Source organism: Podarcis muralis, chromosome 10 (genome assembly GCF_964188315.1).
Source record: "Podarcis muralis chromosome 10, rPodMur119.hap1.1, whole genome shotgun sequence".
Classification (NCBI taxonomy): Eukaryota; Metazoa; Chordata; class Lepidosauria; order Squamata; family Lacertidae; genus Podarcis; species Podarcis muralis.
Genome location: NC_135664.1, coordinates 55091846 through 55113021, shown reverse-complemented (window position 1 = coordinate 55113021; position 21176 = coordinate 55091846). Strand labels below are relative to the sequence as shown.

Sequence of the window (21176 nt, the reverse complement as noted above, 5' to 3'; positions counted from 1 at the left end):
CTTGAATATGCATATGTTTTCCACAACTTTCTGGATGTATCATTGATTGTTTTGTACCTGTTGTGTGAGACTAAGTTCTGGTTAGTAAAGCTTTGAATCACAATTATGGGTCTGGTCAATTTCTATTTCCAAAAGGAGTCAGTTTTTCATGCAACCAATTGCTTCAAGCGGCACAATATTAATAGCTGCAATAGAGATGTCTCAGTTTTTGCCTGGTTTAGCATTATTTTTAAAATCATTATTTGACCCCTGAGCTTTGGGCTCTAGAGTTAGAATGAACTGAGAGGTGGTGGAAATAAAAGTCGGTGTCAGAGGCTAATGACAGCTCTGCAACAGGCAGGCAATTTCCAGGGCTGCCTTTCAAACTAAGGGGCTGCATAGTTTATGAAGATCTCTGGGTGAGATCAGGCCCCACATTTCTTTATTTAAATTTCATAGGAGAATCATAAAATTGTAGAGATGGAAGGGACCCTGAGGATCATCTAGTCCAACCCCCTGCAATGCAAGAATATGCAGCTGCCCCATAGGGGATCAAACCTGCAACCTTGGCATCAGCAGCCCCACGCACACACTCACAGCAGTGCTTCCAAAGCAAGTTGCACAAATCAGCAGTAAAGAAGGCAGAGTCTGAGCAAATAGTTTACAAAGCACAAAGAGGACAAGAGTGATTAAGCTGCGAAATAGTTCTGATGGCCTGTTTGCTGCCCCATTTGTACGAATAAATGCTCAGGTTAGCAGTCTGCTCATGCAAGCAAGGAAACATGCTCAAGGAACCAGAGGAGAGCATTACTTCCAGAAATGCAGTGGCAGCATCCACGATCAAGGTGGAAGTTCCTGCTTGTGGGTGTATGCTGAGACTCATCTGATATCTCTCTCAGGACTGTGTCTGCTCATATATATATATATATATATATATAGAGAGAGAGAGAGAGAGAGAGAGAGAGAGAGAGAGAGAGAGGTGCATAATCCAGATTCTGTACAAAGAATCAGTCACAGCTGAATATTGTGGCTTGAGCATTATTCAATTTGAGCCAATTTGCATAATCCAGTCCACTTCCCCCCCTTCTATTTTATGCCATTTATTCTGTTCTTTTCCTACTTGTCAGGGCGGGTAAGAAACTATACAAAGCACCAAAGCCCTATCTCCAACTCCAAGCACGAGAAATTTTGCACAGTCGTGCCTGCGGAGCCTGAGATTTTGCCAGGCATTGCCCACACATTTTCAAGCATATCTTGGCAACCGCAGGAGCCGGAAGCCTGCTTATAAAATTATTATTAAGAATAGAAGCTTAGATTCTCACGAAGCTGGATTCTGCTACCAGGGCCACATCCTGACTGCTCATGGGGTCAGGACAAGCAGGAAATGTTGCTTGCTCAAGTGCACAGCTTGCATGAGCAACTTTTCGTACTGATGAGGGGAAAGTTTGAATTGGAAGAGTTCAGAACTTCCCTCATTTAAAAAGCCTCAACCCCACCCCCACCCCCTGCAAATTGGGTCTAGATCCCTTTGCATTTAGGGTAAGTTCACTGCGAAATTAACTCCTATTTAGGGAATGGGCTAATCTGCCAATTTCATTTTCTCACCCCCACAGCCTTAAATTCATTTCCATAGCAGTTTGCAATTTGTTTAAAAAAAAATTAATGGAAACTTATTATTTATCTTCATGAAATTCATCAGTGTGACTTTATCCTTGTTTGTATGCAATTTTGCCCAATGTGCAAATGTACTGCATCTTTATATGTTTACTCTGTTATATGCGTCCTTGTACACATTGTTTGGCTGGATAACAGAATTGCAAAATTCAGAGAAGTGCAAATTTTGAAATCTTTGCTTACACTCTCTTTGTTTAATAAAGTGCAGATTAGCTAGGTTTGCCTTTAACTGCAAACTGAATAAAAATTCTCCACCATCCCTACCCCTAGTACTACCTACCCATTCTTCTAAACTAGAAACCAGACCTTTCCTAATCTGGAAATTAAAGGTGCATTATTACCTTCTGGTCCGTATAGTAAAAGGTCCGTATAGTAAAAGCTATGGTTTTCCCTGTAGTGATGTATGGAAGTGAGAGCTGGACCATAAAGAAGGCTGATCGCCAAAGAATTGATGCTTTTGAATTATGGTGTTGGAGGAGACTATTGAGAGTCCCATGGACTGCAAGAAGATCAAACCTCTCCATTCTTAAGGAAATCAGCCCTGAGTGCTCAGTGGAAGGACAGATCCTGAAGTTGAGGCTCCAGTACTTTGGCCACTTCATGAGAAGAGAAGACTCCCTGGAAAAGACCCTGATGTTGGGAAAGATGGAGGGCACAAGGAGAAGGGGACGACAGAGGACGAGATGGTTGGACAGTGTTCTCGAAGCTACAAACATGAGTTTGACCAAACTGCGGGAGGCAGTGGAAGACAGGAGTGCCTGGCGTGCTCTGGTCCATGGGGTCACGAAGAGTCGGACACGACTAAACAACAACAATTACCTTCTGGGGAGAATGGGATTTGTAGTTTCCTCTGGCTTCTAATTCAGTTCAGGAGGGAGAAGGAACAACAGATCCCATGCTCCCCAGCATGAAATGACAGTAAGAACTATCATGTCCCCAGTGTGCCCTCTCTGCCACCATTTACTGACACCCCCCCCCCTTGTCTCAAGGGTAAGAGTTTTGAGCTTGGGAAAGAAGAACTGGTGGACGGGACATTCATCCTCTTTTCTCCCTAATTCTCCTTATGAATACTTTAAAAAGACTTCACAGGGTTTTTCTGAGCACTCACAAGGAAAGCTTGCAAAAACTGAGATAAGCTAAGGAGAGTTCACGCCTCATTAGCTATTTATGCAAATGAAGTGTCAAAACTGCCCAATCAGGACTGCAAGCTTTAATACAAGAATTAAAAAGGAAGCCGGTTATTCAAATTACTGCACTTTGGAGCAAGCTCCCTTTGGTTCTCCAAAAAGTTAATTTTGTTCAGACCAAGAAAACTTTGTGGATTCTATTCCCTGCCAAATGTTTCGGCAGAGGTACTAAGGCAGTGAAAAAGCACTACTGATAATTGTGAACAAGGTGCCGTGTGCATCTTTGGACTGGTGGGTTTAAAAATCTCATTGAGCAACTTAGGTTAGTTGGGGGGAAAGAATTATAGCACTGTCACTTTTACTTGTTTCTTGAAGACATCTCAGAGAAACACAGCACTCCCTGTTTCACAAGTTAAGAAAATAAAGATTAGCAATGAGGAGAAGATTGTTTGCTTTAAGACCGAGTCCCAATAAGAAACTGTCACCTTCAGTCAAGATCCTCAGAAAAAGGATGATTACTGCGGCACAGCAATATGTGATTAGTTGATTAAGCAGTAAAAAGCCAGACAGTTAATCGATTAAAAGATCTTTATCTAGTCGCTGGCTGTTGTTTAAACATAAAAGTGCAGCTTAAATTTGGTCTTATTATAAAACTACTCAGAGCTACAAAGGAAGGATCACTTTCAACTTTCTTTCACGACATTCATGTTTTGAAGGCCTCGATTCTCACAATACCATTTTGAGGCACGCCAGCTTGTTTTACAACACCAAAAAATTAATGGCAGCCCCTTTTATTTAAAACACACAGACAACCCCCCCTCCTCAAAATGTCTCGTTTCAACCTAGTTCAGTTATAGATGATTTAGACTGCCACCCTATATGCTTACGTGAGACTGTGTTCCATTGAAACCAACCAACTTAAACCAGTTTTAAATAAGTTTGCCGTGGCTTTTCTTGAGTAGTCAAGGAAATGGTAGTTTTGTGAGGGTGCTAAACAGAAGTGCATCCTCTTCATAGCTGTCAACTTACAGATTTGAAAATAATGGACCAGCAGCCTCGAAAATAAGGGATCAGCAGCCAAAATAAGGGATTTTGCTACTGTAAAGAGTTACATACATTGGTAGGATTGACAATCCAGCATGAGGCGGTTGCGGTGCCACGGCGGCCACTGAAGCGCCACCCTTCTGCGTCCCTCCTCTTCCTCCTCCCTCAGGCCACCTCCTCAGCTGCCACCACCGCTGCCGCCTCCGGGCTCGCGGGCGGCGTGGGCGAGAGTCTCTCTCCCTCCCCCCCCCCTCGGGCGGAGAAGGGCTGATGGAACTCCTTGTGCCAGGACGACGGCGTCAGCGCACACTCTCTTGCACGGCGGAGGACCCCGAGCCGCTGCTTCCCTCCCGAGCATGAAACCCGGGTAATTTAAGGGACATCATCAATAAGGGACAGCAGTGGGACACGGCGCTGGGATAAGGGAGTTTCCCGCCAAATAAGGGACGGTTGACAGCTATGATACTCTTCCTTAAAGGATTTTTTAAAAAACAACAACAAATCCATTGCAACATAATGTCAACATGCCCTTGTTTAAATCTAAAGCCTTCATCTCTAAGTCACAACCCAACCCACCCATCTGTCACCTTGACAAATATACTGAGTAGAATCCAGTGTATGGCATGCCCAACTGGATTCTATCTGAAGCCCAAGATAGCAATTTGCTACAGCCCTGATTTAACTAAGGATGAGCCAGGGCCAGCTTAACCTGGATCTAGGACCCAAACTGAATTTGGGTGTTGAATTTGGGTCTTAAACATGTGGCCAGGAGCAGAAGAGGGGGAGAGAAGGAGACACACAGAGGCTTGACTGGTAGCACTTTAAGTAACTTGTAGTAGATTGAAAAAGGACTCTGAATCCCAGTTGTTTAGCAATACTATCAAGATAAAGCTTTATTTGTTTTCCAAATCAGACTGCTGGCAGGAAGGAAACTTACGAGTGTTCACTACCAAAACCAGCACAATCGCTTTTGTGACTTTTGTGATTTGTCCCCACAAAACACCCCATCACAGTTTCTTCCTATCTATTCGAAGGGCCTTTGCTGCACGATACCAAATGTAACAATTCACTGATAAATGTATCTATGTACTGGCTCACTGGGAAAACTTCAGAAATTCATATAGACATGTGAGCTCAGCTACTCAGCAGCCCCTCTGCCTGAGTGATAATTCCTGGCATCCTGATACCTGAGTGCCAGACAGGTAGCCATTCCAGAAATAACAAAGCCAGATGAAGACAAAAGGGTGTGATTAACTTGGCTGGGAAACAGGGAAATGGAAATATCTCTTTTGTTACACTTGATGGGTGTTTGGTGGAGGGCAAGGAGAACCATGGGGCAGGGTCCAGGATGCTCAGATTACTGACACCAGACCTCCCCTTTCATGATGCAACTGTGATGTATTAGTGATGTAGTTTGGGAGGGGGTGTAACATGGGGATTAGCAGTCAAAAAGTTTGGGGGCTCTTTTGTTCGGGGCTTCCATCTTGTTCCACCTTGGGAGTCCTGTTGCGACAGTCTTCAATAAAGACCAAGCCTACTGGTTGCTGTTTTGCTCTGGTATTCCTGGCTGGTGTCCTTGTTAACAAGAGGAAAATAAGGTGTGGATTTGGGGTGTACTGGGCTTAGTCCTGTTCCTTAATTCTGACATGCCCGCACCCTTACCCCAAACACTATATTTCAACTGCCTGTGGTTGATGGATCTTGTAAACAACAACCACAACATGGATAGCACAGGCTTGAAGTCTACCTAGCCCTTCTTCAGATGACCTTGTCAGGATTACTGACATAATGCAAGTGAATCGAGCCCTTAGGAAAAGTGCTATATAAATTCAGGAACTGCTTGTGGTACCAGATTTTTAACAAGTTGCTGCTGATTGGCATTAATGCAATGGCAGAACTGGGACACAGTCCCCCCGGTACTTTGAAAGGAAGCAGCTCCTACAAAATGGAGATGTGGAGAAGCAAAATGGCATTTCATGGCAACCTCTTTCCCCCTTACCTCCCATGAGGAAGAGAAGTCCTGCCACATACTGCATAAGGCCTCGATCCCAGCAGCAGCCCAGCACCCCGATAATCCATCCGAAGAGGATGATGGCCACAGCCATGCCCATGAAGCCTGCTGTCATTCTGCGCAAGTCTGCAACACGAAAAAGAGACATATTGTTAATAGCGCTCATGGTTTGTTTCATTGCTGTTAAGGGAACTACAGATCCCAGTCTCACTCTGAGCAGCTGCAAAATCTGTTCTTTTCAAGTTAGGCAGAGCTCTTTTGCAGACAGGAAGGGGGGGGGAATGAGGAGGGTACAGCGAAGTGGGAGGAGGGACGGACGGGAACAAACAAAGCGAGAGCCACTTACATGGCTTCTCTCCCGCTTTGCGCAGGTCTCACTTTGCTTGCCCATCTCTCCTCCCGCCTCGCTGTAAAGCAAGCAAAGCACCTGTCCCGGTGTCTCCTCCTCCTCTTTTACAGCGAGGTGGGAGGAGCAAGCAAAGTGAGAGCTGCGCAAAGCGGGAGAGAAGCCATGTAAGCGGCTCTCGCTTTGCTTGCTTTAAAGCAAGAAAAGCGAGAGCCGCTTACATGGTCCGTGCAGAACTTTTTTTCTTTCTTTCTCCCTCTAAAAACGAAGTGCGTCTTATGGTCAGGAGCGTCTTATGGAGCGAAAAATACGGTATTTCTTATTTAGCACCACAGAGAAAAGTTGATTACTTCCGCAAAAGAAAACCATTTGAGAGAGATAACTGACCGCATGAAAATGACTTTATCACTATCATTGCTTGCTCATATACCCCAAGTCTTCGAGCAGTGAAAATTCCAGGAGTGTAGAATGTACACATTTGGAATGGAGGATACTTGAAACTGGCTGGAACTTTGCGATATATGATTTACTCACATGTTGAGCATAGGTTTTGCCTCTTAAAGCCACTCCAACACATACTGCTTCCCTGTCAGATTTTTAGGGTGGAATGATGGCGCCTTCAGATTGTTGCAGGGAGCTCTCTGTGTCTGATGCCTTCAGTCCCACCCTAAGAAGCTAAAGGCTTGTACTTGTGGTTGCTGCTTCCAGACAGACCTCACTTGCCCCCTGTCATGTATGTGTGTGTGTGTGTGTGTGTGTTTGTGTGTGTGTGTGTATTAGGGAGAATGAGTAATTTCCACCTATTGTATTTAAACAAATCTCTAAGTAGTTTACAATATAAGTTGCAGCATCTTGAATGAAAGGCATATGCCATAAACAACAACACCCCCCCCCCCAATAATTTCAAAATCCTATAAAATGCAACGAACAACTAAACAATAAACAACTAAGCCGAGACCTCGGGGCATAGGGCGGTATATAAAATAAATAAATAAAAATAAAATAATAAATAAACAGAGCATTTTTCTTAACACCAAAATAAAACACCACACATAAAAATCTCCTACCAAATCACAAGGGAAATGCCACATTGTAAAATATAGGTAAAGGGACCCCTGACCATTAGGTCCAGTCGTGGCCGACTCTGGGGTTGCGGCGATCATCTCGCATTATTGGCCGAAAAATATAGTAAGCAGCTAAACAAAATGACCTCTGAACAACAGGAAATAAAATACATGACAGCTGAAAAGCAACTAAAATGTATAAAAGCCAGTTTTTAAAATAATAATAATAATAATAATAATAATAATAATAATAATAATAATTTGATTGACAATTGCTCAAAAGAAAAACCAAGTCTTCTTGTAAGACTTCTTGGATCATCTCAGCTCCTAGTGACACACATCATCTGGCTATTATAGACTATCCATCTTTCGACAGGTCTTAAGGGGTATTTATTGCTCCATTTACAGAAAGATTGGGGGTGGGGGTGGCAAGTAACATATTGCCTCCCTATGCCAAATGCTTTATTTATGAGCATTCATTTTAAATAAACAAATTAATGATCAGACATGCCAGAAAGAGAATCTTTCTGTTTGTTGCCATTTCCTGGCCTGTGGGCAGTGCTTGCAAATGGCAGTGGTGTGAAAGAGGGGATGTGAGCTGGTTGTCTGAATTGCTCTTAGTTGTCGGATGCAATCTGGCCAGCCTTCCTCCCATGTCATAACAGCCCGCTCAGAAATGTCAGCACTGAGGATGAGTCTATTCAAAGCAATTCCTCCAATGGGAAATGAATGTGTATGTACAGCAGCACAGCGCTGAATCAGCACCCTACAGCTATTTAGGAAGAAGGAGGTCAGACTAGAAAAGAAGTGTGCCTTCTCTGCTAACATGGCATCGCAGGACTTGGAGAAATCCCGCGGGTCTCTCAGCCGAGAAGTCCCAATACAGTTTAATCAGCACTTCCTCTTTCCAGCTGAACACAGCAGTTCGAGTGGTGACTGGGGCAAGGAAAACAAGGAGACGCCCCATCAGGATGCAGAGTTAGAGCAGCTCCCCTTAGCTGTTTGAAGGTCTCTCCTCCATCACTAACTTGTGGCTTCTGCTCCCCTCATAATTTAATCCAGGGTTTCCCAGACATCTGAGTCCCTTGGCTCCTTGATGAGCTGTTGCCATAGACTCCAGACCAAATGAAATAAAGTCAAGAAATAACACCTGCCTCCTGCCTGGCATTCCTAGGGAATTCTAAGAACCAAAACATCGGTGCAGTTTTGAAATCAGTGCTTAAAATCAGTGCAGTTTTGAAAAGTCCAGTCCTCCATCTTAATTCAAAATGGCATCGAGTTGTATCCAACCATAGATGTAAACCTTGATCTCACAAAGCATTGTGTAGAATGTGGTTATGGTATCTTGAGAGTTGTCCAAATGCATAGCTAGTCTTCTACCCACTTTGGAGCTCCTCAGGGGCAGCTTCCCACATTGGTGCATCAGAAGAGCACATCCTCTATAAGCAGATGTATCCCAGCGTATCCAGATTACAAATCAGATACTTGCCAATGTGAGAGAGCACTCTGCCTGAGGACAAGTGGGAGCTGGAAATCCTTGCCAACCTACTATAAATAATCTCATTCAGCCCCATTCAGCTAGTGGGTACATTTGGAAGTATGAGTGAGCATGGTAGGCACCAGCCACAAAATGGTTGCCAGGGTGAGCCTGTTCCCTAACACAAAATGGCCACCATGTGTGCATGGCATAATACATCATGGCTGCCATAGGGTGTGGCATAATGGCTTCTGAGTCTAAAAGAGTAGAAAAAGGGATAAGGCCATAAAATTGCTTGGGCACCTCCCAAACAGGAACTGAGCTGGAGGAGCAAACAGTCTTTTATGCATTGAAGATTTTTGAGGAGATGCTTACTGAGACCATTCCTGGTCACTGTCAGAGGTATTGGTGGGCACACTGGCCCCCAAGGGTCAGCCATGAGCTAGTGATTGATCCGTAGATCTCAATTCACATTCTTCCCTCACTCCGCCCTACATCTATATCCACTTAAATCTCTCTGGTTGTCCAGAAACAGCCCAAGACATTTTGCTGCCTGAGGCAAAGGCCAAGATTGCACCTTCCTCACCATATGATGTACAGAAGCAGACTGGACTAGCAGATGGGTCTTACTTTGGCACAGCTGATGGGATGGCATCCTCTATTATACCTGAGGCTAGCCAGGGGTGACAGAGGGCGGACACTCTGTCTTCCAACATCTTGCTGCCACTGCCAGCCCCCTCAGGATTTGCCTCCAAGGCAGCCACCTCCCTCTGCCTAATGGTAGGGCCTGCACTGTGGAGCTGCCTTTAATCAAGGGAAGGTTCGGCAAGCCTGTGTGAGCAAATATTCTCTTATCTCCCTCCTACCAGAACATTATGCTGCATCAACCTCAAAATAATCATATAGAGCTTTAGGAACAGCTATTTTTGATGAATGGGCTGTTAAGGAACAAGCTAGAGATTGAAGGATGAGATCTCTGCGTTATCAGCCCCTCAGGTCTCTGCTCAGGCCTCCTGCAGACTCTGGCATTAAACACTTTAATTTAGGCATTTCCAAAGGTACATTCTTATTTTAATTTGTGTGTGCGTGTGAAGACCATTTAATACAGGGCCGGTTGCCAGTGGGAGTACAAGAAAAGAAGGGCCAGCATAGAAATATATCAACTACAGCAAGGAAGTGATCTTTCTCACAAAGATCTTTTTTATTATTATTTTCAAGTTTACTCTTCTATTAACATTTAAATTGAAAGCCCCTGCTTCCAAGCTCCACGCACAAAATCTGCATTTAAATCGATGCCATTTAAAAGTGAGAAGAAATGTATAGCAATGTGAAAAGCATCTCCATTTGCTTTGTCCTACAGATGATTGAATGTATTTTTCTTCAAAAAGAGAGAGTGATGAAATTAGAAGTGTATTAAAATTGACATGGAAAAGAGAAGAGCGACACAGGAAATTACACAATTGTCAAGAGTTTTAAGCTGCAGTCCTGTTCACGTTAACTAGGGTTGCCATGTGTCCAGACATATTCAGAATACTGTAGCTGGATGCAGTGTCCTGGTGGAAATCGGCAAAATATCTGGGGAAATCTGGACGTACAGCAAGCTGTGTTGGCAGTGTCATTTTTGCCATTAAAAAAAAAAAAAAGCTCAAAAATGGCACTTTTTGAAATATGGCAACCCTACATGAACCAGGGAGTAAGGCTGCAATCCTAAACCTATGGGCTATTTTTTGAGCATTCATCCTGATTTGTTTGCAGGGAGATCAGATTACATCAGGTACACAACGACCATCAATCTGGGTTGTTGTTGTTGTTGTTGTTGTTTGCAGGTAGGCTAAATGATGTTGCATCAAAGCAAGGGTATCTCCCCTTTACTTTCCTTATTGCAGAAGAGTCCGGTATTTTGGGGAACTGCTGTGCAAGAACTTCTCATCAACTATAACTGTGCAACCTGAATTTTCCAATATGGACTGACTCCCATGCAAAAATAGCAACCATCTATGAACAGCCCTATCTCCCAGGTAAGTGAGGTAAGACAGCCTTAGGTCCACTGAACTCTATGGAACTTATGAGTTATGAGTAAACATGCATAGGATTGCACTATCTGGGGAGGCTATAAAGAAAGGAACATTATTCAGTAAACGGCAGTAAAAGATTGAAATCTTTGGCCTCTCTGTAGTTGCCCCAACTACAGAATGACCTTCCAAGGGAGATACATTTGGAACCTACTCTGTATTTTTCTTGGCGCCAGGTTAAGACTTTCTTTCTTTTCCCAGGCATTTTAGATTATGCTATTTTGAGCCGCTCGGATGGTTTCATTCCTCTTAACACAACTGCATTGTTGGTCTGGGTTTGCAATGTTTTTGTAATTTTAAACTTCTCGGTATACTGCTGCCCCGAAATCCATTTTGCGATGAAGGGTGATTTATACATTTTCAATCGATAAATCCATAAATCAAGAGAACGAGCCTTTGGCTTCAATATTTGGGCACTTTCCCTCTGGCCTGTGCCCGCGGCAATAAGCATTGTTCTTTGTTGAAAAAAACATTATTGCTTTATTGCTGTTGGGAAAGCGTCACAGCTCAACAGTAGCACTAATGCTTTACGTGCTGGAAATTATCTCCGGTTAAGTGGATAGTTGTTCTGACCTGGCAAAAAGCTGCTTCATATATAAAGGTAAAGGTAAAGGTACCCCTGCCCGTACGGGCCAGTCTTGACAGACTCTAGGGTTGTGCGCCCATCTCACTCAAGAGGCCGGGGGCCAGTGCTGTCTGGAGACACTTCCGGGTCACGTGGCCAGCGTGGCATCGCTGCTCTGGCGAGCCAGAGCCGCACACGGAAACGCCGTTTACCTTCCCGCTAGAAAGCGGTACCTATTTATCTACTTGCACCCGGGGGTGCTTTCGAACTGCTAGGTTGGCAGGTGCTGGGACCGAACGACGGGAGCGCACCCCGCCGCGGGGATTCGAACCACCGACCTTTCGATCGGCAAGGCCTAGGCGCTGAGGCTTTTACCCACAGCGCCACCCGCGTCCCTGCTTCATATATATCCCAGGTCAAAACTTTCTACACCTATTGTGAAGAACAAAGGGAAGCAATCCTAACCTCAAACGGAGGTGGCGGTGATAGGGAATGGCATACCCTCCAACATGACATTAGGGGAAACCGAGATGCCACCTTCTGTATGAGTCACATGACTTGCCTGAGACCGCCGTCTCCCAAAAGTGCTTTTTTGGGGCATGGTGCCCAGGAAACACACATTTTGGGACCCCATGTGAATTCGCAGCTCCCAAAAAAACTGGCTACCATGCTCTCATGAGGAAAAATGGGATGTGCTCCCCATTTTTCTGGGACCGTTCTGGGGTTTGGAATGGGCAGAGGTGTCCCTCTTCATGGCTCTGCTTGTGGTGGGCTCCACGCCATGGAAGCCTCTCTTGTGCCCACCAAAAGGCATAGGCTGTTGGGGAGCTGCTACTGATTGTGTTCCCACCAGTGGTAGCTGGTATACCCAAATGGTATACTTTGGGAGCAGAATATGGGAGGAGCAAGGCTGCCCAAAGATCTTAAATTGGCCCATTGATGGTTGGGTGGGCACATGCCAGGACCCTATGCTTTGCCAGCCTAGAGCTGGGGGGGGGGGGGATGAGCAGGGGAGAGAGACAGCATCTCTCCATCTTCTGATCTGGCAATAGCCATCCAGCCATTGGATGCGTTGATGACTCAGCCACTCAGATTCTTCCCAGGGCTGAGTGGCCCAGAATTCAGATTCCCTTGCCTGCTAGGTGCTGCCTACTATGAGCACAATCCTTTAGTTTATGAAGTAGCGGGGAGAGGGGACTTCCATACGTTGATACCAATATGGCAGGGTTGCCATATTTCAAGAAGTAAAAATCTGCAAACGTAAGTTGTTGACCTTTTCGGAGGGTAAATCACCCAAAACGTTGTTGAGCTTTGCTGGGCGAATTCCCAAACAAGAGTGATACTCAAACACACTCTTCCTTGTTCTGTTGGCAAAAACCTGGACATTTTGCCAATTTTTTGAAATCCCCACCTCCACCTCCACCCTGGACGCTAATTTCACTGTTGAAATCCCAGGCATGTCCAGGAAATTCCAGACGTATGGCAATCCTACAATATGGTTCCTACAAAGTATATATATGAAAAAACACAAATGCAGCAACATGCAAGAACCCATTTTGCAATACAAAAATAAAAATGGACAGAGAGTTCATCTGATGGATTTTTTAAAATGGACCTGGCCCTCACAAAACTTAGGCGGCATTGCTGGCACACACATACAAATCTCAAGAGCTTCTTTAACTCTCTTTTAGATAGCATCCCTAATGAATGATCATCCAGCCTCTTTTCTGATACTTGCAGCCTAATCAGGATTGAGGAAGACTCTGAGAGCTGAGATTTCAAATACACACAAACCCTAGTCTGCGTACACAGCTATACATTTAAAGCACACAACATCCGCCAAAGACTCCTGAGAACTGTAGTTTAAGGGTGCTGGGAACTGCAGCTCTGTGATGGGTAATCTACAGCTCCCAGGTTGCTTGGGAGAATTAATGTGCTTTAAATAGATGGTATGAACACATCCCTGTTCTCAGAAAACTCATGAGAAGGAGAAAGGTGTCTGTATTAACAGGCAAGACTTGTTTCTGGACTGAATTGTCCTCCATCTCATGTGCGTCCCCTGGCATTTGACACTTTCCTGCCTGCTTGACTGAACACCTGATCTGCCTGCCATTTCTCCACCAGTGACACAAACCTGCACACATCTATATTTTCATTCTGCCCCCCTCCTCACACCTGGCTTTAAAAAGAGAGAGAGAGAGAGAGAGAGAGAGAGAGAGAGAGAGAGAGAGAAGGTGAAATGGAGGAGTTTCTGACCACTTACGAAGGGGATCATTCCCAACTTATTTTCTTGGAACGCTTCAGCAGAATCCCCTGCTGGTTTTTGTTTTGGACAGCATAATTAAGTGACTCTGATGGGGGTGGGGAAAACCAACCACACAGGGTTAACCAAAGGCCACCTGTCTGCCTGGTGTTCGCTCTAATTCTGCCACACAAGAGATTCCATCTCCACTGGAGAAATCCCTGGGGGGAAATCCAATCATTAATTGTCTTCGTCTTCCCCCACCCCCACCTTATTTTCCATTCCTATAGAGCAGGAAAAGGGATACACACATTTTGTCCCCGAGCAGTGAATTAACCAGGAGCCTCAATGGCCTTGGCTGCCATTTCGGAAAATAAAGGGGGTTGGGGGGTTGGGAATAGGATGCCCCAGGGGAACAAGTAATGGGCTCTGGTGTCTCCCACCTCTAGGTCAGAATGTAGAATGTAGGTCAGATTGAATGCTGCAAGCTGACAGCAATACATTTGGTGGCCTTTACCTCCGGGTTCACTGTCGAGCTCTTAATTGAACAAGAGTCTCCATCAGACTTGGGCAGGCTCCGCAGGGACAAAAGCGCACAAGATTAACTCTTGGGTAACCTGAGAGCAGATCGAGTTGCAAGAGGTGCAATCGTGTGATGCCAGCATGCTATGGCTTTCCCCGTTCCTTGCCTGTTTGGGGGTTCAATTACTTCTCACTTTGAAAGCCCTCCGTGGGTCGAGACCGGGGTACTAATTTTATTTAGTATGGGTGGTATTCAACTTTGCTTGAGTCAGACCCACTGCAATTAACAGACCTAACTTAGTCATTCTCGTCCATTTCAGTGGGCAGAGGTCATTTTTAGGGTAGAGCGACCGGTTCGGACGCTGACCCAAAGGACTGCCTTTCTTTACAAGTACCTATTCAGATCAGTAGCAGGCAGAGTGGTGAGGCAAAAGCACTCACCTGACCCCCTGACAACTGAGTCACTGCTCTTTACAGGGAAGGGGGGAGAGAGGTAATGGGGAGGTCATTGCTGTGCAGACAAGCCAGTGGAGCAGATCTGACACTCCTGCTGGTGCATTTGGGTTGACCTCCCCACTGCTTTGTCCCTCTCCCTCTGCTTCTCGGCTGGGAGCAGTTACTCAGCTGTCTGGAGGTGAGGGAAACGCCATTGCCCCACCACACTGTCCACTACTGCAGAAGATCTATATTGCAGACCATTTTCTAAGAGCCCCAGCTAGATAAGGTAACAGCATGTGGTCACTGGGACCAAAAGCCTTTTCAATGGTGGCACACCAATTCTTGAATGCTCTGCCCAGCGAGGTTTGTCTGGCGCCTACTTTAAGGTGATTTTAGTGCCTAGAAAAAGATATTCTCATTCCCCCCCCCCCGGGATTTTAATCTGTTTTCACTTCCGTCCGATGTTTTATTGCCACCAGGTGATTTGGATTGCTTCCACATGAAGTGTATCTTGAGCAATCCTCCTGATTCCGTTTTCATACCATTTGCAGAAAGGTTATACGGCATTTGCACTTTGCTGAAAAATGAGGTCTGCATGCAATCCTCAAGCATCTTGGCTTGTGATTCGCTTTTCTAAAAGGTCACGCTTACATGGGACATACCTTCCACTTAGAGCATATGAGTGTTTTTCTAATGCGGAAACTCCAAGCCAAGTTGAAGACCAAGGCGCCATGGTCAAATGGGAAACTTACACACCCACTTCTAAAAGTTCAAGTTAGCTTCAACCATCAGCAAGCACATGCCAACCAAACACCAGCACAGCAGCTCTTTCCTGCTGTGGTTGGAAGCAGTAGTGCGTCTGAGTTCCAGCTGGTGGAAACCACTGGAAGGGAGGAGAGTGCCCTTGTGCTTGCGTCCTGCTTGCAGGTTTCTCCCAAGCATTTGGTTGGTCACTGTGAGAACAGGATGCTGGTCTAGAAGGGCCACTGGCCTGATACAGCAGCCTCTCCTTGCGTATGTTCTGGGGGCTGAGAATGCAAATCTGTGCAGGTGCAGAATAGGCACACAATTAAAGTGAAGAGCAGACAAATGTTTTCAGGAGCAGAGGAGCTCATCTGGAAGTGCATTTCTCCATTTGCACAAATTTATCTAGCTGGATCAATTCATATTCCGAGCCCAGTGTTTTCGAACTTCAGCTAGACTGGTGACTGGGAGTGGCCGCCAAGACCATATAACACCAGTCCTGAAAGACCTACATTGGCTCCCAGTATGTTTCTGAGCACCGTTCAAAGTGTTGGTGCTGACCTTTAAAGCCCTAAACGGCCTCGGCCCAGTATACCTTAAGGAGCGTCTCCACCCTCATTGTTCAGCCCGGACACTGAGGTCCAGCTCCGAGGGCCTTCTGGAGGTTCCCTCCCTGTGAGAAGTGAGGTTACAGGGAACCAGGCAGAGGGCCTTCTCAGTAGTGGCACCCGCCCTGTGGAACTCCCTACCATCAGATGTCAAGGAAATAAAAAACTATCTGACTTTTAGAAGACATCTGAAGGCAATCCTGTTTAGGGAAGTATTTAATGTTTGATGTTTTATCGTGTTTTTAATTTTCTGTTGTGAGCCACCCAGAGTGGCTGGGGAAACCTAGCCAGGTGAATGGGGTATTTATTATTATTATTATTATTATTATTATTATTATTATTATTATTATTATTGGCTTCCTGAAATCAGTGGTAAGTGCACTGCATATTCCCAGTGGAAAACTGTTTACCAGCCATCAATGGCTGGCCATAACAGTACAGTACTGATGAACACCTTTAAAAGTAAGTAAAAGTAAGAGTGCTGGGAACTGTAGCTCTGTGAGGGATCATCTACAGTTTCCAAGATTCTTTGGGGGAAGCCAGGATTGTTAAAGTGATCCAGTGTGCTTTAAATGTATGGTATGATTGTGTCTGTGCATTTCATGGTCCAAAAGCACATCTGATGCACTTTGGATACCTTTGGAAAAACTGTGGACATGCCTTCAGACTTCTGGAATTGATGCTGTATTCTGGAGCAGACTGAAAGGTTATCTACATATGCACCTGGAATTTCAAGGTGAAATCAGATGCCCCCATGCTACACTTGTTTGAATCTAAACTTCTCTAGAGCAAGACGCATCTTCCTGCCCCACAGCAAGCTGAATTCAATCTTCTTTACTTGCTTATCCATCTAGCCCATAGGAACTCCTGTGCCGTGCCCCTCCCCCCTTGAGCTGGGTAAGCAGCTATATACAAAGGGAGCTATTCCATCAGCATAAGGGTATCCCTGGAGAACCAGAATGAGACAGATGATGATGAGATATAAACAAAAGCAGCAAGAGCCTTTTTATTTTTATGCATCCCCAGAACAGCCAGAACTTCAAGGGGAGCTTCATTATTATGGATTTATTGCATCATCAGAAAGAAAGAACAAGAGGAATTCTGGGCATTTCACCCCTGCTTTCTCAGCCTGGATTCTCCCCCTGCCATCCTACTTGTTTCTGTCCCTCTTCTAAGTCAATCTGGGCATTGTGTGATGTCCTGTCATTGTGTGATGTGCTGTCCTGCCTCCCAGTAACAATCTTTCCTACTTGCTAGATCAGAACTGGGGAACCTGTGGCTCCCCCTTCCAGATGTTGTTGGAGTCCAGCTCCCATTTGCCCCATCCAGCATGGCCAAGGATCAGGGACAATGGGAACTGTGGTCCACCAAAGGTCCAGAGATCATCCTTGTGCTAGTCAGCCTTTCTCAACCTGTGGGTCTCCAGATGTTGTTGAACTACAACTCCTATCACCCTTAGCTAGCAAGGCCAGAGCTCAGGGATGATGGGAGTTGTAGTCCAACAACATCTGGGGACGCACAGGTTGAGAACCGCTGTGCTAGATGGTTTGAATAGATTGGAATTGTTTTAAAAATAGTTTTATTGACTATTCGCTAGCTTAGGCTCCTTTGAGAGGAAGGGCAGAATATAAATTCAACCAATCAATTAATCAACAGATTGAATGTCATTGGTATAACCCATTCCTGAAACCACAGTGGGAGGAACGGGGTGTGTGTGTGTGTGTTACGTGATCCAGTTATGCAACTCCAGGCCAACTACATGTCTGTTGATTTCCCCCTTCTTCTTTTGGATGGGTACAAGTTCCTTGGCTAAGAGGCCCTTCATCTTGTTCCTAGCTTTGATACGTGAAAAGGCTCCAACCCATTCAACTGTTCCCTTGCCAGTAGTTCCTTAATTGCCTAAGGCTGCAAAAGAGAGTCATTATTACTGAGCCCACATGCAATGAGCAGGCCGGTCCTACCTTTTGGCAGATTGAGGCAACTGCCTCAGGTGGCATGTGTTGCCCCTCAGCTCTTCCTCCTGAGCTCCCTGGCCATACCCTTCTGCTGGAGAAGAGAGCTGTGCGTCATGCACCTTGCCCTCCACTTTTATAACTACCCCACTGATCTATAACTACCCCATTGCTGCTATTGAGGTAGGATTTGCTACTCTATATGGAATGGGTGTGGGCCATTTTGTCCTTTGCCTCAGGCAGCAAAATGTCTTGAGCTGGCCTTGGCAAAGAATTATTCCATCAGCATAAGAACTAGAATGAGATAGATGAAGATGAGATATAAACAAAAGCAGCAAGAGCCTTTTTTGTGCATCCCCAGAACAGTCAGAACTTCAAGTGAAGCTTTCACCAGCCACCCTCTTTCCCCTTGAATGTGGGCTAAACAGAGAGAGCAGCTCTTCTTCCCAGATATTGAGCAAGACCAGCTTGATCCTCTTTCTGTACATGAATGCCCTTTATAGAAATATCTGCTCCCATTTAGGGGGGAAAGCCGTAACTCAGTGGTATAGCACCTGCTTTATTTCCAGAAGGTCCCGGGCAGGACTAGGCATGCCCCCTTCCTGAAATCTGAGAAAGCCACTTCCAGTCAGTGTAGACTACACGAACCAGCTTCCTGTGCTCTTATTTTCTCTCCCTTTTCAAATGCATGAAAGCAAGATTTCAGCGTTGTGTTTCATTCTGGTCCAGATTGTCACCACGCAAATGTCAGTTTCCTCTGAATTTATAGGTGTCAAGGAAAGATGTACAGTGTGAGTCCCAGACGTGTGGGAAATGGGCTTCCTATTGCCCTCCACCACTCCCCATCTCCCAAACCCAATCATTTCCCTGATAATAAACTTTCTGGCGACAGCGCAGCGCTAACCTTTTGTGATCGATGCTGATGGCATTTTGATAGTCCCAAGCATGGGTCTGCCAGAAGCGGACAGAATGTAGAATCGTAAGTGCCAGGCCAAGAGACAAATCCATTATAATTGGGGAAAGGTGGAGGAGGGCAGGAGGGAACCCCACTTATTAAATATTATTATTATTATTATTATTTATATTATAATAATTTATTTATTATTTATTATTATTATTATTATTATTATTATTATTATTATTATTATTATTATTATTACTACTACTATCAAAAACCACCACCACCAATAGTAAAAATATCCCAGCATAGATGTTTTATACAGCAAGAAGGAAAAAAGAAATGAGAAAGACAACCTCGTTGTGCACAGCTGATGGTCCTCTGCAAATGCAGGCTTGGAAAGGAAGTCCTGGGCTACCAACAAACCTAGCCTGAGATGTCTTCTCAGCAGCTGTAGCTGTAGGGTGGTCAGCAACCCTTGACCAAAAGAAAGGGAGCGAGTGTTTACACAACCTCCTGCAAGAGCCTTGCTCTGGATTCGCATCTGATCAAGTCAAGACAGGTACCTCTTGAAACTATCACTGTCGTATCGTAGGACAGTAGTAGTAACTCATCAGGTTCTGCATGGCCTAACACTATCACTAGAAGGAGATCTCTCCAAGGACTTGCAAGTCAATGCTTGTTGTGTGCACTACACCCACAAATGGATGCCAACTAGCAGTAAATCATTTAAGAGGAGGGAGGTTTTCCAAAGTGTTTGCTGGGGGGGGGGGCACATGCAGTGTGTGTGTGTGTGTGTGTGTGTGTGTGTGTGTGTGTGTGTGTGACTACACCCAGGCTATGTAATTTCATAAACCATGCAATTCCAGGATCACAGGAACGGAAATCTTGGGGTCTTAGACTTGTGATCTAGGATTAAGAAATTTTAATTTAAAAAAAGAGAACCCACCCCCAAACAGGCCATGGAAAGCCTGCTGCCAAATATCTGACATGTTGCATTCAAAGCAACATTTGAGCACCCCCTCATCTCTGCAGCTCCCAGTCCTGCAGACATCTCCCCATTCTCTCTCCCAGGCTTCCCCTCAGAATTCTGCCTTTGACCATTCTCTCCTTCCATTCTCCTGCGCCATGCCCTGCGCTGGCCAAATCCTTCCATTTCACTTTCTCCCTGTCTCTCATTTTTATTAAGTTCAGCTCTCCATATCCGTTTGTGTGTGTTTTTGTTGTTGTTTGTTTTTTAAATTCTCTATGAAAGATCACCAGCATTCTACTGTGAATTTCTCCTAAGTTTTGTATGCAATTTTCACCAATACATTCATTTATATGCACACTTTACTCTTGTACATGCATTTCTGTACACCTTACTTGGCTGGAGAACTGCATTGCATAATTTGGAAAGCATATTTTGAAGGATGGCTGTGTTTCAGTTCTCATATTGTTTTGGAAGGTGTGAATTACACAGATTCACCTTTAAATGCGAACTAAATTGAGTTTCTCTTCCATCCCTAACTAGGCCAGCACTCCTTTCCTAGGTCCTCATTGCTACCCTGGGTCTGATGGCTCCTCCTTATTCCTTTCCTAGATTTTAAAAAAGCTTTCCTTCTCCTGCCTTCTACACCAACTGCCCATCTCTAGGATATCTAGCCAGCTCAACCAGCAGCAATCAGAGCTCTTTCTGCCTGCCACAGTCCTCTGTGACATTTGGGCAGCTCAATCGTTGCTGGAGGCATCAACAGCATCACTCCTAAAGAACTCTCTGTGCAGCAGTCACCAACCTGGAGCCCCCTGGAAGTTTTGGAGTTCCATTCCCATCAGCCCCATCCAGTGTGGGAGTTTGGTGGATTGGTAGATGTATTTATAACCCACACTGCCATTAACAGTATATCAAAGGTGGCATGAGACTTAGACAATTAAAAAAACACAGCAAAGCATCCATAAAGACTTAGTTAAAAACATCCACAAAACGCCAGCAAATACTAGTTGGTTAAAAAGAGAGAATTCATGTTGCAAAGGGCCGTTCCTGCTGCCTTTCTATTGGCAGGGAGTTCCACAGGGCAGGGCCTGCCACACTAAAGGCCGGTCACTAGAGAAGACCAACAGAAGACCAAAGTCTTCCCTCAGAGGACATCAGTGGTTGTGGTGGATTATAAGCAATATCAATTACAGTGGTACCTCAGGTTACATAGGCTTCAGGTTACATACGCTTCAGGTTACAGACTCCCCTGACCCAGAAATAGTACCTCGGGTTAAGAACTTTGCTTCAGGATGAGAACAGAAATCGTGCTCCGGCGGTACGGCAGCAGCGGGAGGCCCCATTAGCTAAAGTGGTGTTTCAGGTTAAGAACAGTTTCAGGTTCAGAACGGACCTCTGGAACGAATTAAGTATGTAACCAGAGGTACCACTGAGATTCCT

The 21176-nt window shown here is 45.1% G+C and overlaps 1 protein-coding gene across 2 annotated transcripts in view; it reads right to left on the bottom strand.

Annotated features, from left to right (window-relative positions):
• TMEM178B (transmembrane protein 178B) overlaps nt 1–21176 on the bottom strand; it is a 270411-nt gene that overhangs the window by 28231 nt on the left and 221004 nt on the right. For both annotated transcript variants that reach the window (XM_028746230.2, XM_028746231.2), the window contains one exon: nt 5824–5961. In XM_028746230.2, the coding sequence (XP_028602063.1) occupies nt 5824–5961 (138 nt within the window). The remainder of the gene's footprint in view (nt 1–5823; nt 5962–21176) is intronic.